This window comes from Mya arenaria, chromosome 9, assembly GCF_026914265.1.
Source record: "Mya arenaria isolate MELC-2E11 chromosome 9, ASM2691426v1".
Taxonomy (NCBI): domain Eukaryota; kingdom Metazoa; phylum Mollusca; class Bivalvia; order Myida; family Myidae; genus Mya; species Mya arenaria.
The window spans coordinates 65,238,526-65,258,135 of NC_069130.1; the positions used below are offsets into that span (position 1 = coordinate 65,238,526).

The 19,610-nt window shown below is 36.2% G+C and overlaps 1 protein-coding gene across 1 annotated transcript in view; it reads left to right on the plus strand.

Moving 5' to 3' along the window:
* Window positions 1–4,646: 4,646 nt before the first annotated feature.
* LOC128246855 (contactin-4-like) overlaps window positions 4,647–19,610 on the plus strand; it is a 102,992-nt gene continuing 88,028 nt past the window's right edge. Inside the window, exon 1 of the mRNA XM_052965349.1 lies at window positions 4,647–5,040. Within this exon, the coding sequence (XP_052821309.1) occupies window positions 4,971–5,040 (70 nt within the window). The 5' untranslated portion in view covers window positions 4,647–4,970. The remainder of the gene's footprint in view (window positions 5,041–19,610) is intronic.

Genomic DNA, 19,610 nt, shown 5'->3' on the forward strand with positions numbered 1-19,610 from the left:
CCTTTCATGAGTTATCGTCCAGAAACCGTTTTTCTTTTTTAAGTAACAGTGACCATGACCTTGACCCCACCAGCGCCAATATCGAACTTGACCTGTATCTTCTGATGTTACACCTGTGTACCAATTTTTTTTCAAATCTGTCAAGCCTTTCATGAGTTATCGTCCGGAAACCGTTTTTCTATTTTTAGTAACAGTGACCTTGACCTTGGCCCCACCAGCCCCAATATCGAAATTGACATGTATCTTCTGATGTTACACCTGTGTACCAAAAATTGTTCAAATCTGTCGAGCCTTTCATGAGTTATTGTCCAGAAACCGTTTTTCTATTTTTAGTAACAGTGACCTTGACCTTGGCCCCACCAGCCCCAATATCGAACTTGACCTGTATCTTCTGATGTTACACCTGTGCACCAAATTTTTTTCAAATCTGTCAAGCCTTTCATGAGTTATCGTCCAGAAACCGTTTTTCTATTTTTAGTAACAGTGACCTTGACCTTGGCCCCACCAGCCCCAATATCGAACTTAACCTGTATCTTCTGATGTTACACCTGTGTACCAAAATTTTTTCAAATCTGTCTAGCCTTTCATGAGTTATCGTCCGGAAACCATGTTTCGTTTGTGGGGGTATAATGAAGTAGAAAATACAGAATTTGGCAATATTTTTTAACCAAGCTGAACTTGAAATATCTTCAAAACGATAAAACTAGTATATAGATTGGCAATCTCTAAGAGTAAGGTATGTATTAGTGTATCATCAACCTTATAGATATTTCAATAATTAGTGTAGATGGTGACCAATTTGTTGTCAAGGAAAAATGTCATTAAATATCATGTATATAAGTGAATTGCTTATTTGATTTACTTGACTCAAGTTATTCTATGGTTAGGATCCGCCTACTGGCTACCGTTCAGATTTCGGAGTTATTCTATAGACGAAAACAAAGAAACACTCAAACAAGGTACAATTTTGTGTTATGACCTTATAATAACCATTATTTGTAATTTTAAACACTGCTTGTATTTAGAGTTAAGACATAGGTATATAGTCAAATATTTAACTGGAAAACTTAATGGTAACGCCAATTTCTGCACTTTCATTATGCGACGTGTACTGCTATGGCACCAAAATGTTTTTAGAAACTCTGGCACTGTTCTCTGAAAACTGACCTAATATTGATATATACATATATATATATATATAGAACTAAATATCATGAATATATATATATATATATATATATATATATATATATATATATATATATATATATATATATATATATATATCATGATATTTAGTTCTGCAATCACACGTTGTAAATGAACATGCAATAGTCAATAGAAAATAGACAATATACTTAATATCTTAAAGATACAAAATTTTTGCGTATTTGTATTTTGACCTTGAAATGAACTTGACCTTGACATTGAAGAGATCATTCACGCATGGTAACATGAAACACATTATGAAATAGATGCATTCCATGCATTTAGATATACTATTGACTAAGACTTAGAGTGTAACACTTGCACAATTTGCCTTATTATTAAGACTCTTACAGCAATATCAACACTTTTGGCACTCTGTAATAGTATTAAATCTGCACCTATTCAACAAAATCTAAAACCTTTACGTAATTAATATGTTTAAAATGAAGGACGATACAAATTGCAGTTCTGCGGCCTCTTTTTGACACAAACTACACATAAATTAAAAAAAAATCAATAATATTGCAATTTTTCGGGTACATTTTATTATTTGACCGTGAAAAAAAATGACCTTGACCTTGAAGTAGTTAAGGCTGTATGTCAATTTGAAGAACATTATGAGAGGAGTCATATCCACGAGAATGTTTCTCCATATATTCAAACATTACATTTTTACCGAATTAGTAATTTATAATAGCCATCTGTTTTTATCATTTTTTGCTTATTCTGAATAGTGACTGTTTGTACGCCATTTTGAATATCTCCATGGAAACAGCATATAGGGTGCATTCAAAATAAAATATTGAAAGAACATACATAGCAGTTCATTTTGGTATATATATAAGCTTGATACACATTATCATTTTTAAATAATAAAAGAAAGAAGCCAGTCCGATAGTGTATTTTTCTCAAAATTTACATTTTTACCTCTAAAATGACCTTGACCTTTAAAATATAAAAATGTAAATAGACTTGAATCTGAACAGTAGTGAGTGTATGTATATATTTAAAAGTGATTTGGTTTTAATATTTACTTTTAAAATATCTTATCAACCTATTATTTGATTATTTCTCATATTACAAATTTTGGCGGCCATTTTGAACGCCATCTTGAATTTAGCGAATTCGCAAGAGCCGCCATGTGGCCAAAGGCACTTTTCATAAACAATAGACATTCTCCTAACACGACAAATAAAAATAATTTGTATAACATGCCGGACACTTTTTTTTCAAAAATGAGGACTTGGAACCCGGACTATTATGATTCTTGTTTACGGGATGTTTCGTAGTCTGCATCAGGTGTCGGGTTATCAGCAAAATCCAACCTGATATCTATTTTTTTTTATTTTTTTTAATTATTATAATATACCCATTCGGAACTCCTCGGCCATCATTATCAAAAACAGCGCTTTTCCAGCATGATTTAGCTGCTTTAAATATCTATTGGGCCCGTTTCAAAAACGTGTCGATTGAAGTCGTAAATTATCTAAACGTCAAAGTTTCATTATTTAGCTGCATATTTGAGTTAACTGATCTTTATGCACCAGTCAGATGTAACCACGTCCCCTCCAGGTCCGGGGGATAGCGGGGACTTTGACTTTCGGTCCAGCCAAGCCTGGGGACGCACTGATGGTAAGTTCCCCGCCACATACCCCCGCACCCCAGAGACCCTAAGTAAGGCACATTCCCCGCTATATTTGACGCGAAGACAAAACCACCGCATTCACCCGGCACTGCGGGGCCACCGGGAAGGTAAAAACACGTCCCATTTCCCCGGCTATCCCCGGTATACCTCCAGACCTTGTGGGGCAGTGGTTACAATTGACTGGTGCATTAGTCAGTATTCAAAGTAATGTCGTTGAAGACATGAAACACTATCTTGTCATTTGTGATTGAAATAGAAACGGGCCCCAGTGTCATTGGATATGCGCTCTGTACGGAGAAGACGGAAGCCGTGCAGGTATCCAGTGACCGTATGTATATACAACATGTAACATGATGTACCAGTGTACGATGTAAATGATTCCTATCAAATATATTAATTATAGCGTTTCATTACCTTACTTTTAGACACGTTTTCTTTAAAATGGTGCCTTAGCGAGGTCTAGTATTTCAAGCCTGTGCTTTAATACCCACTAAAAGTGTGAAAAGTGTGTGTGGGGGGGGGGGGGGAGGAGGTGGTATGCATTCGCAAATGTCCGTCCTAAAAATCTTTTGTGGCGTGAATTTCAGAAAGCCATAGTGATGAAACTCTACAATAGTGTTAAACCCACCACCAAAACATGAAGAGTTATGACACATAAATAAGTAAACATATTGTCTTCAGAATATGCAGAGTTATGACACATTGTCTGCGGTACCTGCAGAGTTATGGCACATAAAATAGTCAAAACATTGTGTGCAGTACATGCAGAGTTATGGCACATGATATAGTCAAAACATTGTGTGCAGTACATGCAAAGTTATGGCACATGAACTATTTAAAACATTGTCTGCAGTACATGCAGAGTTATGGCACATGAATTTGTTAAAGCATTACCTACATAACATGCAGAGTTATGGTAAATGCATTAGTAAAAACAGTTATTTTAATTTACCTAAAAGGAGAATTAAATATCGAAAACAATGCTTCTTATGAAGGATACGTGTTTGATTTGAAAGAAACGTGCAGAAAACACGTATTGTTTTCTACCTTATGAAATGATAGTTGATCACTTTTATGTGTTAGGACACACCAGTCATTTAATATTTGTGCGTTTTCAGCTATTAAATACACTTTTACAATAATGTTATTAGTAAAAAATGATTTCCGTAAATGCACATCATTTATTAAGTAGTTGAAGGTGTACTAGTATCACTAAGCATTTATGCTTTTTTATGCATGTGATGTATTGATTTGCAATACGAGTGTCACTTAAAACAGCATTTGATGTTTCGTATGAGTGTAGCTGCACACAGAAAGTGCAGATTAATGGCCCAAGGCTTATTGAAAAATAGCGTATACAGCAAGCAATCTTGTGTCGTCTGTTTCTCAAAGTATATGAGGAGAACACATGGAAAACAACATGTGAAGTTCTGTGAAGGCCGTTGCCTTTGTGACAAATGCGGGAGTTTGAAAGCATCTGTGTCCTATGGACATTTCTAGTTTACTCTAATTCTGGACGGTTACCATGAACTGTCCGCTTACGTCAACATTCGATTTTACGTTATACTATTGCTATTTACGTAACAACGTGCTCTTGTAGTGAACACCCGCCCCCAACACACAAAGAAAAGGGGTCGACTAACTTTTACCTTTTTATTCATTGTCAAAAGTGAACCGCCGTTTTGTATTCAGAAAAAGCCAATATTTAGATCGATCACATCAGTCAACTGTTAAACCATTTTTAGACCTTATTCTATCTATAAATAAGTATCGAATGGCTCTAAAAAGTTGTTGTGAATTTATTACAGTTAACCTTGTCGACTATTTTCTTTTAAAAGAGCTACCCAGGGGTTAAATTGATATATTGTGGGTTAAACGCCTTACCAGAGGTGGATATATTGTGAGAGACTAGTAGGGTAGTATTTTAGGTAGAGAAATAAATACTGTTCAGCTTTATTGTAATGTGAAATTTGATACAGGTGATTTCAAAATGTCAATGGCCATGTTAGTTGTAATTGCGACTCGATTCGTTCCGAGTGATTCTGCACGACTTTGATTTTTGTCACCGAATACGTGAGTTGGAATAAATGGAAGTTAAATCGTGTTAAGGATAACTATGACTGTTTACTTATTATTCTTCTACTTACTGTGTGTCATTCCTGTTGCTTATGGACAAGCAGTATATGGTAAGTTGTTGATATAGTTTAAACTGAAATACTACTCAAATTTGAACACGAATTCAAACAAATTTGTTTTGATTGTATATCTCAATTATAAACTTGTTTAATCGGTTTCGTTCTTTGAAAGTTTTGTTTGTTTATACATTCCGTTACGTATTATATATTAAAAAAAGAGAGACCTTTTGTTATTTGTGGTACATATGTACCTCGATTATGCACCAGCACAAAGTTTCATGCAAATATGAAACATCGAAGATAATATGGTTATCATTAAACTCCTTTACACCTATATACAATTATATATATATATATATATGAGCATGGTGTACAAAACATATAGCAAATACGTGACAAATATTGAGACTCATACGTGACAATTGACAGATATTGAGACTCACACGTGCCAACTTGACAAATATTGAGACGCACACGTGCCAACTTGACAATTATTGAGACGCACACGTGCCAACTTGACAAATATTGAGACTCACACGTGCCAACTTGACAAATATTTAAACTCACACATACCAATGTGACAAATATTAAGACTCACACGTGCCAACATGACAAATATTTAGACTCACACGTGCCAACCTGACAAATATTGAGACTCACACCTGCCAACATGACAAATATTGAGACTCACACGTTCTAACCTGACAAATATTGAGACTCACACGTGCCAACTTGACAAATATTAAAACTCACACCTGCCAACATGACAAATATCTAAACTCACACATGCCAACCTGACAACTATTGAGACTCACACCTGCCAACATGACAAATATTGAGACTCACACGTACCAACCTGACCAATATTGAGACTCACACGTGCCAACTTGACAAATATTAAGACTCACACGTGCTAACCTGACAAATATTAAGACTCACACCTGCCAACATGACAAATATTGAGACTCACACGTGCCAATATGACAAATATTAAGACTCACACGTGCTAATCTGACAAATATTAAGACTCACAACTGCCAACATGACAAATATTGAGACTCACACCTGCCAACATGACACATATTAAGACTCACACGTGCCAATGTGACAAATATTGAGACTCAAACGTGCCAACCTGACAAATATTGGGACTTACACGTGCCAACAGGACATATTTCGAGACCCAAGCGTGCCAAATTAATAAATATTGAGACTCAAACATGCCAATGTGACACATATAGAAACCTGCACGTGCTAACTTGAAACATATTGAGACTCACGCGTGCTAGCTTGCGAATATTGAGACTCAAACATGCGAACGAGAAAAATATTGAGACTCACTCGTGCCAATTTGACAAATATTGAGACTCACTCGTGCCAATTTGACAAATACTGAGGCTAACAAGTGCCAACTTGACACATATTAAGACTAACAAGTTCCAATCTGACAAATATTAAGAATCACACGTGCAAACGTGAGATATTGAGACTCACACGGTTCAACCTGACAAATATTGAGACTCACATGTTCTACCGTGACAGATGTTTTGGCTCAAACATGCCAACGTGACAAATATTGAAGCCTGCACGTGTTAACTTGAAAAATATTAAGACGCACATGTGCTAACCTGACAGATATTCTGACTTACACGTGCCAACCTGACAAATATTGAGAATCACACGTGCCAAGTTGACACATATCGAGATCTTCATGTGCCAACTTGATATATATTGAGACTCACACGTGCCGATGTGACACATATTGAGACCTTCACGTGGTAAATGGAAACGTATTGAGACGCATACGTGCCAGCATGTCAAATATTGAGACTCACACGTGCCAACTTGACAAATATTAAGACTTACACCTACCGACTTTACAAATATTAAGACTCACACCTACCGACTTTACAAATATTGAGACTCACACGTGCCAAACTGACAAATATTAAGACTCACACGTCCAAACTTGACAAATACTGAGACTCACACGTGCCAACTTGACAAACATTAAGACTCACACGTACCAAATTGACAAATATTAAGACTCACACGTGCCAGTTTGACAAATATTAAGAGTCACAAGTGCCAACCTGACCAATATTGAGACTCACACGTGCCAACTTGACAAATATTAAGACTCACATGTGCCAACCTGACATATATTAATACTCCAACGTGCCAACTTGACAATTATTAAGGCTCAAACGTGCCAACTTGACAAATATTAATACTCACTCGTGCCAACTTGACAAATATTGAGATTCACACGTGCCAATGTGACAAATATTCAGACTCACACATGCCAATGTGACAAATATTGAGACTTACACGTGCCAATTTGACAAATATTGAGACTCACACGTGCAAATTTGACAAATATTAAGACTCACACGTGCCAGCTTGACAAATATTGAGACTCACACGTGCCAACCTGACAAATATTAAGACTCACACGTGCCAGCTTGACAAATATTGAGACTCACACGTGCCAATGTGACAAATATTGAGACTCACAAGTGCCAACTTGACAAATATTGAGACTGACACGTGCCAATGTGACAAATATTGAGACTCACACGTGCCAGTTTGACACATATTTAGATATACACGTGCCAACTTGACATATATTAATACTCCAACGTGCCAACTTGACAATTATTAAGGCTCATACATGCCAAATTGACAAAATTAAGAGTCACACGTGCCAACTTGACAAATATTAAGAGTCACACGTGCCAACTTGACAAATATTAAGACTCACACGTACCAAATGGACAAATATTAAGACTGACAGACATGCCAACTTGACAACTGTTAAGAGTCACACGTGCCAACTTGACAAATATTGAGATTCACACGTGCCAACTTGACAAATATTGAGACTCACTCGTGCCAACTTGACAAATATGAAGACTTACACGTGCCAACTTGACATATATTAATACTCCAACATACCAACTTGACAATTATTAAGGCTCATACGTGCCAACTAGACAAATATTCAGACTCATACGTGCCAACTTGACAAATATTGAGATTCACACGTGCCAATGTGACAAATATTGTAACTCACACGTGCCAACCTGACAAATATTAATACTCACACGTGCCAGCTTGACAAATATTGAGACTCACACGTGCCAATGTGACAAATATTGAGACTCACACGTGCCAACTTGACAAATATTAAGACTTACACGTGCCAACATGACATATATTAATACTCCAACGTGCCAATGTGACAAATATTTAGACTCACATGACTGTGCCTATATAACAAATATTGAGACTCACACGTGCCAATGTGACACATATTGAGACTCACACGCGCCAATGTGACACATATTGAGACTCACACGTGCCAACTTGACAAATATTAAGATTTACACGTGCCAACATGACATATATTAATACTCCAACGTGCCAACATGACAAATATTTAGACTCACATGACTGTGCCTATATAACAAATATTGAGACTCACACGTGCCAATGTGACACATATTGAGACTCACACGCGCCAATGTGACACATATTGAGACTCACACGTGCCAATGTGACACATATTGAGACTCACACGTGCCAATGTGACACATATTGAGACTCACACGTGCCAATGTGACACATAACGAGACCTGCACGTGCTGTCTTGAAACGTATTGAGACGCATACGTGCCAGCATGTCAAATATTGAGACTCCAACTTGCCAACTTTACAAAGTTCATGAGAGTATTGTACAGTTTTCAGATGTTTATGGAAGGACTATTTCAATGTTTCTTAACATACGGCCTCATTATCTATTCTTTAAAAGTTTTCTGGCGATGTTAAATTCTGGGGTTTAGCATTTGTTATGATGAATGCGAATCAGAAAAGATCATATCAAATTCAACATCAGTGAAGAAGATACTTAATTAAAAAGCCGAATTAACATAACTTTAGTTAAAGCCGAAATCTTTTTAAAAATCATTATTTTGTAGCCGTTCTCCATTTGCACGCAGATTGAGAATGCGCTGTGGGCGAACTTTTGCGCTATTGCTAGAAGGATGTGAGGCTTAATTTAGCTAAATACATATTCCGATGTAAGCCAGGGTGGTAATGTTGCTTTTAGAATGGAAAACGGAGTTCAGTTTCTGCTTTAAGGACCTCTTTCATTATTCCTAGTCGGTTTCATCGAAAAGAGATGTACAAACGTAATAATATCCTTCTCATGTTAGGTTTCATTTTATGAGTATGAAGGCAAGAACTCCTGTTTTCAAGTCAGTATAGAAGGTTATACTTCGCTAAAAGTTTAAGACTTATTGTTCTTGCCGAGGTTATTCGCTTTATTTTGGAGGGGTCGTTATTTACGAAGACAGTTAAGAACAGCACTCGACTTTCTTTGATAATGAATAAATTATAAGAAGTGTACGCAATTTGAACTTTGAACTTTGAACTTTTATTAAAATACTCATGGCCAATTACAGGCAAACAGTACTAACACACAAAAAGCAACTTCCCAGATGAATATTCATTATCAACCTGTACGATCTTTGTCGTTAAGCCGCCTAAATATAGGAAGAGAACGATGTAAAGTACTTAAGTGACATTCTTTATTTGAAAATCGAAACTTTCCTCAAATATTTGTTTATCACCTTAAAATAGAGGATTGTGTATTTGATGTGGTTTTAATTTGCAAATGAATTAATTAACGTACATTGTGCGTGTAATGTTTCCTATCTGATCTTGCGTGTAAACATGATTGATAACTTTCATATTTTCAATTATGAGCATTTGATGTAGACCAGTGCATGAAATGCACACTTTATTTTACTATATAATCGTGCATTGCATAATACTCTGGTTGAATTCTATTTCAAAATAGGATCTGCACAGCACTCTTACTCATGTTTAAAAAGTCAAACAATAGCTGTGGTTTGATAAAAAGCCAAAACATTTATTACATATGTTACTAATGCCTATTGCACAATGTCGGCGGTTACGTAATCTACTTGATTTATTGTGTTCAGGGTTCTAGATTGATTGTGATATACAAGGCCTCCAGCCCATACACATAACAGAAACATATATATATGCTTTAGTAAATAGTTAATACCGGAAGAAATTAGAACTCTGGTTTCATTCCGCCTCTATCTTCGAGACGTCCTCCTTCCCTGTAAGGTTCTGCTGTTAAAGAGAGACATGCTATTTAAAGCCACATATTCCCCAAGTTAAAAAAAACGCCAAAATATCGGTGACATTATCTTATCTGTACACAAATCATAAGTTTGTTTTCACTTTTGTTTTGATCATTAAATTCAATTGGGTTAAACAAAGTAATGCTTTAAATGTTTACGTTTAATATTAATACTAGCGGGTTAGGCGAGGGGGGGGGGGGGGGGGGGGGGGAAGCACCCCATGCGCAGGAAAACATGCGTAAATTAAACAAAAAGGTTTTAGACTAATATTAGTAAACACGTTTTGGAGGAGGTTCCCAAAACCGTTCTTACTTATTTTAGAGCCCAAATGTTTGCCCGAAATTGCCCCTTCCTAATTGAAAAATCCTTGATTTTTTTCATAACCCTGATTAACGGGTTAAAAAAGCAACCATACCTAAGCCTTTATACGAAATATATGCAAGTCAGCAAACGTAAAATATACAATTTACACCTAAGACTAAATTCCGTGCAAAGTAAGTGGATGTTTGCGTGTGGTGTTGGCGTCTGGTGTTTGCATGTGAACGTAACAAGACTAATGTTAATGCAAAACCATCAAAGACGACGCGAATGTTTTTATAACATGAATGAAAGTAAACATATTCAGTTAACCGGCATACCAAGTTTGAAGATTCTGGATACCAGCGTTCTTCAGTTATTGAACGAAATCGGATTTTCAGATCAAGGTCACCACTGCCTTGATTTTTGACCAATTGTAGTCAAAATAGTAAGGGTGCTGGTCATGTTTGAAGGAAGTTAACGGAGCGCGAGGTCCATATGCCTTAGATTTTTCAATTATTCATAGGGAACTGTGTACCCCGTTTACAACGACCTTTGACCCACTGACATCGAAAGCAATGGGGTTCATCTGCTGGTCATGACCAACTTATCTACAAAGTTTGAGGTTCTTGGGCAATAGCATTCTTCAGATATTTATCGACCAGCCTACCTAGAAAGTTTTAGATCCCTGAGCCTAAGTGTTCTTCATATATTTATCGGAATCCGAAGCTGAAGGTAATCTTAGGGTCACCACGACATTGACATTTTACCAACTGACCTCAAAATTAAAAGGCTTTATCTTCTGGTCATTTAATTTAATGCTTACAAACATAAAACTTACGATTTCATGTTTTTAGTTATGAGTTTATGCACCAGTCAATTGTAACCATGGCCCCCCAGTCCGGAGGTATACCGGGGATAGCCGGGGAAATGGGCCGTGTTTTTACCTTCCAGGTGACCCCGCAGTGCCGGGTGAATGCGGTGGTTTTGTCTACGCAAAAATATAGCGGGGCCTAACCTAGGATCCCTGGGGTGCGGGGGCATTTGGCGGGGATTTTACCATCTGTTCGTCCCCGCAGGGCGGGAATTTTACCCGCTATTCCCCGGACCTGGGGGGGGGGGGGGCTTGGTGGCAATTGACTGGTGCATTATATCATGACCAGTGAGATACTCAACCTAAGGAAATGACTTCAGTTAGGAAATGACTGAAGATGTTTTATGAATACCAGCTCAGGAGCATATATGCGAAAAGAAATTCAAAGTAATTATACCAAGTTTAATGGTATTTATTATAAAATTTAAGCTTTTATGATATCCAAAATAAAATTTAATATGCGTGTATACTGAACAATCAACAAGAATACAATGCTCTGAATAAACAAACCGTACTGTATTGACAGGGTAAAAGTATCTTAAGTAAATTTTAAATATTTTTTAATTATATAAAAAATGATATATTTCAAAAATCACATTAGTTCTTCAAGATGTTTAAAATGCATTAGCATAGCAATTATAATAACATTTATCATTTATCTAAATTTTAGCAATATCGCCTTCTTTATTATTTATCTAAAATATTTAAATTAAAAGCTAAATACGTTAAGTAGAAGCAAGGAGGTATGGGACAAAGATAAGGCCATGCTAATTGCACATTTTGGGTAATGTGCAGCTCCCACATCATATCATTTATACTGTTATATGTAATGAAATGTCATTGAATTTTCAAGTTTATCAATTTATTAACAATCACATTTTTTTAATAAGCATATTTAACTCCGAATGTATTTGTTTTAAGATTTGATGAATCGGATCATAAGGTTTGTTAACCAAGCTTTAAAAAGTGTAGCTTACGAGTTTGGGGACAATACCCTTTAAATATGTCCAAAGGTTTGTAACAACGGTATAAGACATACGTTTGCGTTAGCTGGTCCATTTTGATCACATGACCCGCCAGGGTAAACATAGAAACCTATTCCAAAGTGACGTCGCGTTTCCAAGTCATATATGTTGCCGTCAAAGCGCCTCGCGGTAGCTGTAACAATGCGTTAAAAACACCTCAAATCGCTGTCCAAGCGCCCTGCAGTAGATAAATAACTATTTATAATTCATGCAGTAATTGAAAAACTCTATTTGATCAGCTCACATAGCCGTCTAAGCGCCTTGCAGTAGAGGAATAACTGCTTTATGGTCATCTCATATAGCCGTCTAAGCGCCTTGCAGTAAAGGAATAACTGCTTTATGATAAGCTCCGATTGCTATCCAAGCGCCTTGCATTAGATAAAGAGCTGCTTAATGGTCATCTCACATTGCCGTTTAAGCGCCTTGCATAATTTTGAATGCTCGCAGCTTTAAGATCAGTCCACATCGCCGTCAAAGCGCCTTGCAGTAGATGAAGAAGAACTCTTTATGATCATCTCACTCCGCCATCCAAGCACATTGCAGTAGATGAAGAACTCTTTATGATCATCTCACTCCGCCATCTAAGCGCCTTGCAGTAGATGAAAAAAAACTGTTTATGATTAGCTCACATCGCAATCAAAGCATCTTGCATACCATGAAAACCCCCAGTTCTTTATGATTATCTCACATCGCCATCCTAGCACCTTGCAGTAAATGAAAAAAAACTCCAACTCTTTATGATTAGCTCACATTTCAATCAAAGCACCTTGCAGTAGATGAAAAACTCTTTATGATTAGCTCACTTCTCAATCCAAGCACCTTGCAGTAGATGAAAAACTCTTTATGATTAGTTCACATCGCCGTCCAAGCACCTTGCAGTAAATGAAAAACTCTTTATGATTAGTTCACATCGCCGTCCAAGCACCTTGCAGTAAATGAAAAACTCTTTATGATTAGCTCACATCGCCGTCCAAGCACCTTGCAGTAGATGAAAAACTCTTTATGATTAGTTCACATCGCCGTCCAAGCACCTTGCAGTTAATGAAAAACTCTTTATGATTAGCTCACATCGCCGTCCAAGCACCTTGCAGTAGATGAAGAACTCTTTATGATTAGCTCACATCGCCATCCAATCACCTTGCAGTGGATGAAAAACTCTTTATGATTAGCTCACATCTCAATCAAAGCACCTTGCAGTAGATAAAAAACTCTTTATGATTAGCTCACATCGCCGTCCAAGAACCTTGCAGTGGATGAAAAACTCTTTATGATTAGCTCACATCGCCACCCGAGCACCTTGCAGTGGATGAAAAACTCTTTATGATTAGCTCACATCTCAATCCAAGCACCTTGCAGTAGATGAAAAACTCTTTATGATTAGCTCACATCTCAATCCAAGCACCTTGCAGTAGATGAAAAACTCTTTATCATTAGCTCACATCGCCATCTAAGCAACTTGCAGTAGATGAAAAACTCTTTATGATTAGCTCACATCTCCATCCAATCACCTTGCAGTGGATGAAAAACTCTTTATGATTAGCTCACATCTCAATCAAAGCACCTTGCAGTAGATAAAAAACTCTTTATGATTAGCTCACATCGCCGTCCAAGAACCTTGCAGTGGATGAAAAACTCTTTATGATTAGCTCACATCGCCACCCGAGCACCTTGCAGTGGATGAAAAACTATTTATGATCAACTCACATCGCCATCCCATCACCTTGCAGTGGATAAAAAACTCTTTACGATTAGCTCACATCGCCGTCCAAGCACCTTGCAGTGGATGAAAAACTCTTTATGATTAGCTCACATCTCAATCCAAGTGCCTTGCAGTGGATGAAAAACTTTTTATGATTAACTCACATCGCTGTCCAAGCGCCTTGCAGTGGATGAAAACCTTTTTATGATTAGCTCACATCGCCGTCCAAGCACCTTTCAATTGATGAAAAAAAAAACTAATAATAATTAGCTCACATCGCCATCCAAGAACCTTTCAGTCTATAAAAAAACAACTCTTTATGATTAGCCCACGTCGCCGTCCAGGCACCTTTCAGTAATGGAATAAAACTTATTAGCTCACATCGCCACCCAAGCGCCTTGCAGTAGATGACAGACTCTTTATGATAAGCTCACATCGCCATCCAAGCACCTTGCAGTAAATGAAAAACTCTCTTCATGATTATCTCACGTCGCCATCCAACATCCAAGCACCTTGCAGTAAATGAAAACTCTTTATGATGAGCTCACATCGCCATCAAAGAACCTGACAGTGGATGAAAAACTATTTATGATCAACTCACATCGCCTTCCAAGCACCTTTCAGTAGATGAAGAATACTTTATGATTAGCTCACATCGCCACCGAAGCAACTTGCAGTAGATGGAAAACTCTTTATGATTAGCTCACATCGCCATCAAAGCACCTTACAGAGGATGAAAAACTATTTATGATCAACTCAAATCGCCATCCAATCACATTGCAGTAAATGAAAAACTTTTTATGATTAGCTAACGTCGCCGATCAAGCACCTTGCAGTGGATGAAAAACTCTTTATGATTAGCTCACATAGCCACCCAAGCACCTTGCGGTAGATAAAAAAAACTCTTCATGATTAGCTCACATCTCCACCCAAGCACCTTGCAGTAGATGAAGAAAACTTTATGATAAGCTCACATCGCCGTTCAAGCACCTTGCGGTAGATGAAGAACTCTTTATGATTAGCTCACATCGCCGTTCAAGCACCTTGCAGTAGATGAAGAAAACTTTATGATTAGCTCACTTCGCCGTCCAAGCACCTTGCAGTGGATAAAACATTCTTTATGATTAGCTCACATCGCCATCTAAGCACCTTGCAGTAGATGAAAAACTCTTTATGATTAGCTCACATCGCCATCCAAGAACCTTGCAGTTAATGAAAAACTCTTTATGATTACTAGTAGCTTACATCGCCGTCCAAGAACCTTTCAGTAGATGAAAAACTCTTTATGATTAGGTCACATCGCCACCCAAGCACCTTGCAGTAGATGAAAAACTCTTTATGATTAGGTCACATCGCCACCCAAGCGCCTTGCAGTAGATGAAAAACTCCTTATGGTGAACTCACATCGCTGTCCAAGCGCCTTGCAGTAGATGGAAAACTCCTTATGGTGAACTCACATCGCTGTCCAAGCGCCTTGCAGTAGATGGAAAACTCCTTATGGTCAACTCACATCGCTGTCCAAGCGCCTTGCAGTGGATGAAACAATCTTTTTGATAATCTCGAATCGCTGTCCAAGTACCTTGCATTAGATGAAGAACTCTTTATGATCAACTCACATCGCAGTCCAAGCGCCTTGCATCATATGAAGAACTATTTCTGATCAACTCACATAGTCGCCTAAGTTCCTTGCAGTAAAGGAATAACTTCTTTATGATCAGCTCCGATTGCCATCCAGGCGCCATGCATTAGATTAATAACTGCTTAATGATCATCTCACATCGCCTTCTAAGCGCCTTGCATATGATGAAGAACTGCTTAATGATCATCTCACATCGCCTTCTAATTGCCTTGCTTAAAATGGAGAACTGCTTAATGATCATCTTACATCACCTTCTAAGCGCCTTGCATATGATGGAGAACTGCTTAATGATCATCTTACATCACCTTCTAAGCGCCTTGTATAAAGTGGAGAACTGCTTAATGATCATCTTACATCACCTTCTAAGCGCCTTGCTGAAAATGGAGAACTGCTAAATGATCATCTCACATCGCCGTCCAAGCGACTTGCATAAAATGGAGAACTGTTTTATGATTATATTACGTCTTCTTCCTAGCGCATTGCTTTAGATGGAGAAGTAACAGATGAAAAGATGCGATCAGCTCACATATCCTTCCATGATAATATCAGCATCTATCCCTGTGAAAAAATGCTAAGTGAATATACTAAATCGTAAAACCTCATTGAAAACTTGCGGAAATAACTCCACATGTAGATGTATGTGTTCGGTAAATGTTTATGATATAAAAATTTGAAGAATAAAACCAACAACCGTAGCAAGTCCTTGCAATTTAAGTTTGACAAGTAATATTAAACATGTCCGCTGAAATCCTTTCTGGTATTTGAATACATATCTTGACCTGTGGGTGTAAACCCTCCGACTGAACACAGGATGAAAGACATTCAATGAGACACCTTATAATTCTCATGATTTGTTTATTTTTTGAAGTTATGATAGATTACTTGCATCATAATCTGCTCAATTTACGAAATCGTTTTTCTGAGTCCAAACTCTGTCTCAAGACATTAGTTAATACAAACCCTCAAACCAACTATGTTGGGAAGTTGAATAAGTTTAATCTCATGAGCCCTAATTTTCGACCGGCTGCATTTCAACAATATCGCGTTTCCATCGTGACGTGCTGGTTAGGGAATGGAACGAGTTCATCAATGTCTAGATAAAAAGATTAGACCATGAAAAAACTGATCTCTATCAAAGCGCTTTTCAAACCTACCAACAAGGCAGAAAAACAACAACAAACAAAAGCCAGAAAAAATATTCGTTTAATCTTTTCTTTAACCTGAGTGATTTATTCAACAATCTATATGCATTTTACATTCCATAGTAAATCATTACATAATACAAAACTTACAAGCATGATATACCAAAGCAGTAAATTTATGTACCAGTAATCAGTAATAATTAACATACTACGAATGTGCATATAAACCAAGAACGACTGAAAAAAGGGAAAAAAGGGAAGAAGAAGAGAAAATAAATATCATAGAACATGCATGTAAAAAAAGATATAATTGTTTATATGATACATTGTATTATTCTTTTATATGAAAAATTTGAAATCTGAAAAGTGTAGTTACAAGAACAAATTTCTTACAATTGCCCAATCATTTTTAAATTTATCTGAAATATTTGTATTTTCATAAATGTTCCATGCTAACTGAAGGCTATTTTTTAAACCAATTACTGTTGGAACACACTTTTTTCTTTTACACAGAAAAATAAATTTCTTATATTCTAATAAAAGTATATCAAATTTGAAATTATTGTTTCCAGAACCTAACAATACAAACATACTGTTAATGACAATACTGAGTCATTAATATTCAACTTATGTACCATATCCTGCAATACCGGCTGTATTTTATTGCAATCCCAAAAGAGATGTAAAGGAGTTTCTTCATGGCATTCACAAAAGGAGCAAATATCATTTTCAACCAGCTTCATTTTATATAATAATGAATTTGTTGGTAATATTCTATGAAGAACTCTTAATTGTAACCATTGAATATAAGAATCTTTTGTACACTTAAATACACAACTATAGACATTTTTCCAATTAATATAGATATTTTCATATTGTAATAACCATTTGTGTTGACTTGTTGGAATTTCATTATTATTAACAAAGATTTTATATAGAAATCGGTTTACATTTTCTTTTGTCAAAATTGGGTTTATAAAAGTGTTCATACATGGGTTACTACATTTTAAAAAGGTAAAGTCATTAAGCACAAATTTAGAACGCCTCATATAGGCCTTTATCGCAGAAATTAATCCATTATAGTGTAGGAAGTTGACCTTGTTATCAACGATTTAATAACATTGTTAATAATATTGATAACACTAGACAATCTGTAAATGACGCTGTTAATGAATTTACGAATGTTATACGTTCTGTTGCTGACCCTTTATTCTCAAAATGTCATAATGTCAATAATAAAGCATATTTCCATGTGGACACATGTATTAAAAATAACGATTGGTTTGACGCTGAATGTATTGAAGCGCATAACGTGTATTTACAGTCATTACGTTTGTTTAATAGCGATAAATCGCATGAAAATAGATTGTTATTAGTAGAACATAAACGTGTGTATAAAAATATTGTTAGTAAAAAGAAAAATAATGCATACAGATTAAAAATGCAAGAAATAGAACAATTAAAAAAAAGTAAGCCTAGAGATTTTTGGAAATATTTTAAACCAAAATCCAAACCAACGGCTGACAGTATACCAAATGAAACATTTAGGGAATATTTTTCAGCATTAGGTAGTAGTGTCTTTGAATGTTTTAACGAAGAGTCTGAAATTTTTTGCAACACGCATGATTTTGATAATGTTGATGTTTCATTTGCCGAATTAGATCAGCCTATAACTGTCAATGAAATACATATTGCTATTAAATCATATAAGCGTAATAAATCTTCTGGGAGTGACATTCTGATGAATGAATACTTTATAGAGACGTTCGATATTTTGCCTTCGCATGTATGTGATATTTTTAACGGTATTTTAAACTCAGGATTTTTTCCCGATAAGTGGATGGAAGGTGTTATTATACCATTGCATAAAAAGGGAAATTTAGATGACGTTAATAATTATAGGGGAATTACACTCGTTGGTTGCCTGTCTAAGCTTTTTACAACTGTACTAAATAAACGCATTGATACATTTTGTAATGAACATAACATAATTTCGGACGCTCAGTTCGGATTTCGGAAAGGGCGATCAACTGTAGATGCTATTTTTATTCTTACGTCATTAGTGCAAAAATATTTGAATGACAATAAAAGACTTTATGTTGTTTATGTTGATATGATGAAATGTTTTGATTCTATTTATAGAAATGCTTTATGGTTGAAACTGTACAAATGCGGTATTCAAGGAAAACTACTTAGAATAGTACGAGATATGTATCAAAAAGTTAAATCTTGTGTTAAATCATGTTTTACATATTCTGATTACTTCGACTATGCTGTAGGCCTCCGTCAAGGAGAAGTTATGTCCCCTTTACTATTTTCTCTCTTTGTTGAAGACTTAGAATTATTTTTACAGAATGATGTAGATTCTGGACTTCTAATTGATGATATTGTCCTTATATTGTTGTTATTTGCAGATGACATGGCTATCGTAGGAAAATCACCTGAAGAAATACAACAACATTTGAATAGACTTTTAGAATACTGTAATAACTGGGGTTTATCTGTAAATATACTTAAAACAAAAATTATGGTTTTTCGTAAAAGGGGAAGGCTATTGCCATCATAACATTGGACCTACAATGGCCAGTCTATTGAAGTTGTGAACGATTTTAATTACTTAGGAACTGTTTTCAACTATACTGGTAATTATGCTTTAAACCAAGAACATTTAACTGGTAAAGCTTTAAAAGCACTAAATGTATTATCATGTAAATGTAGGGAATATGACCTGAAACCAAAGATTCTATGTCAACTATTTGATGCTTTTG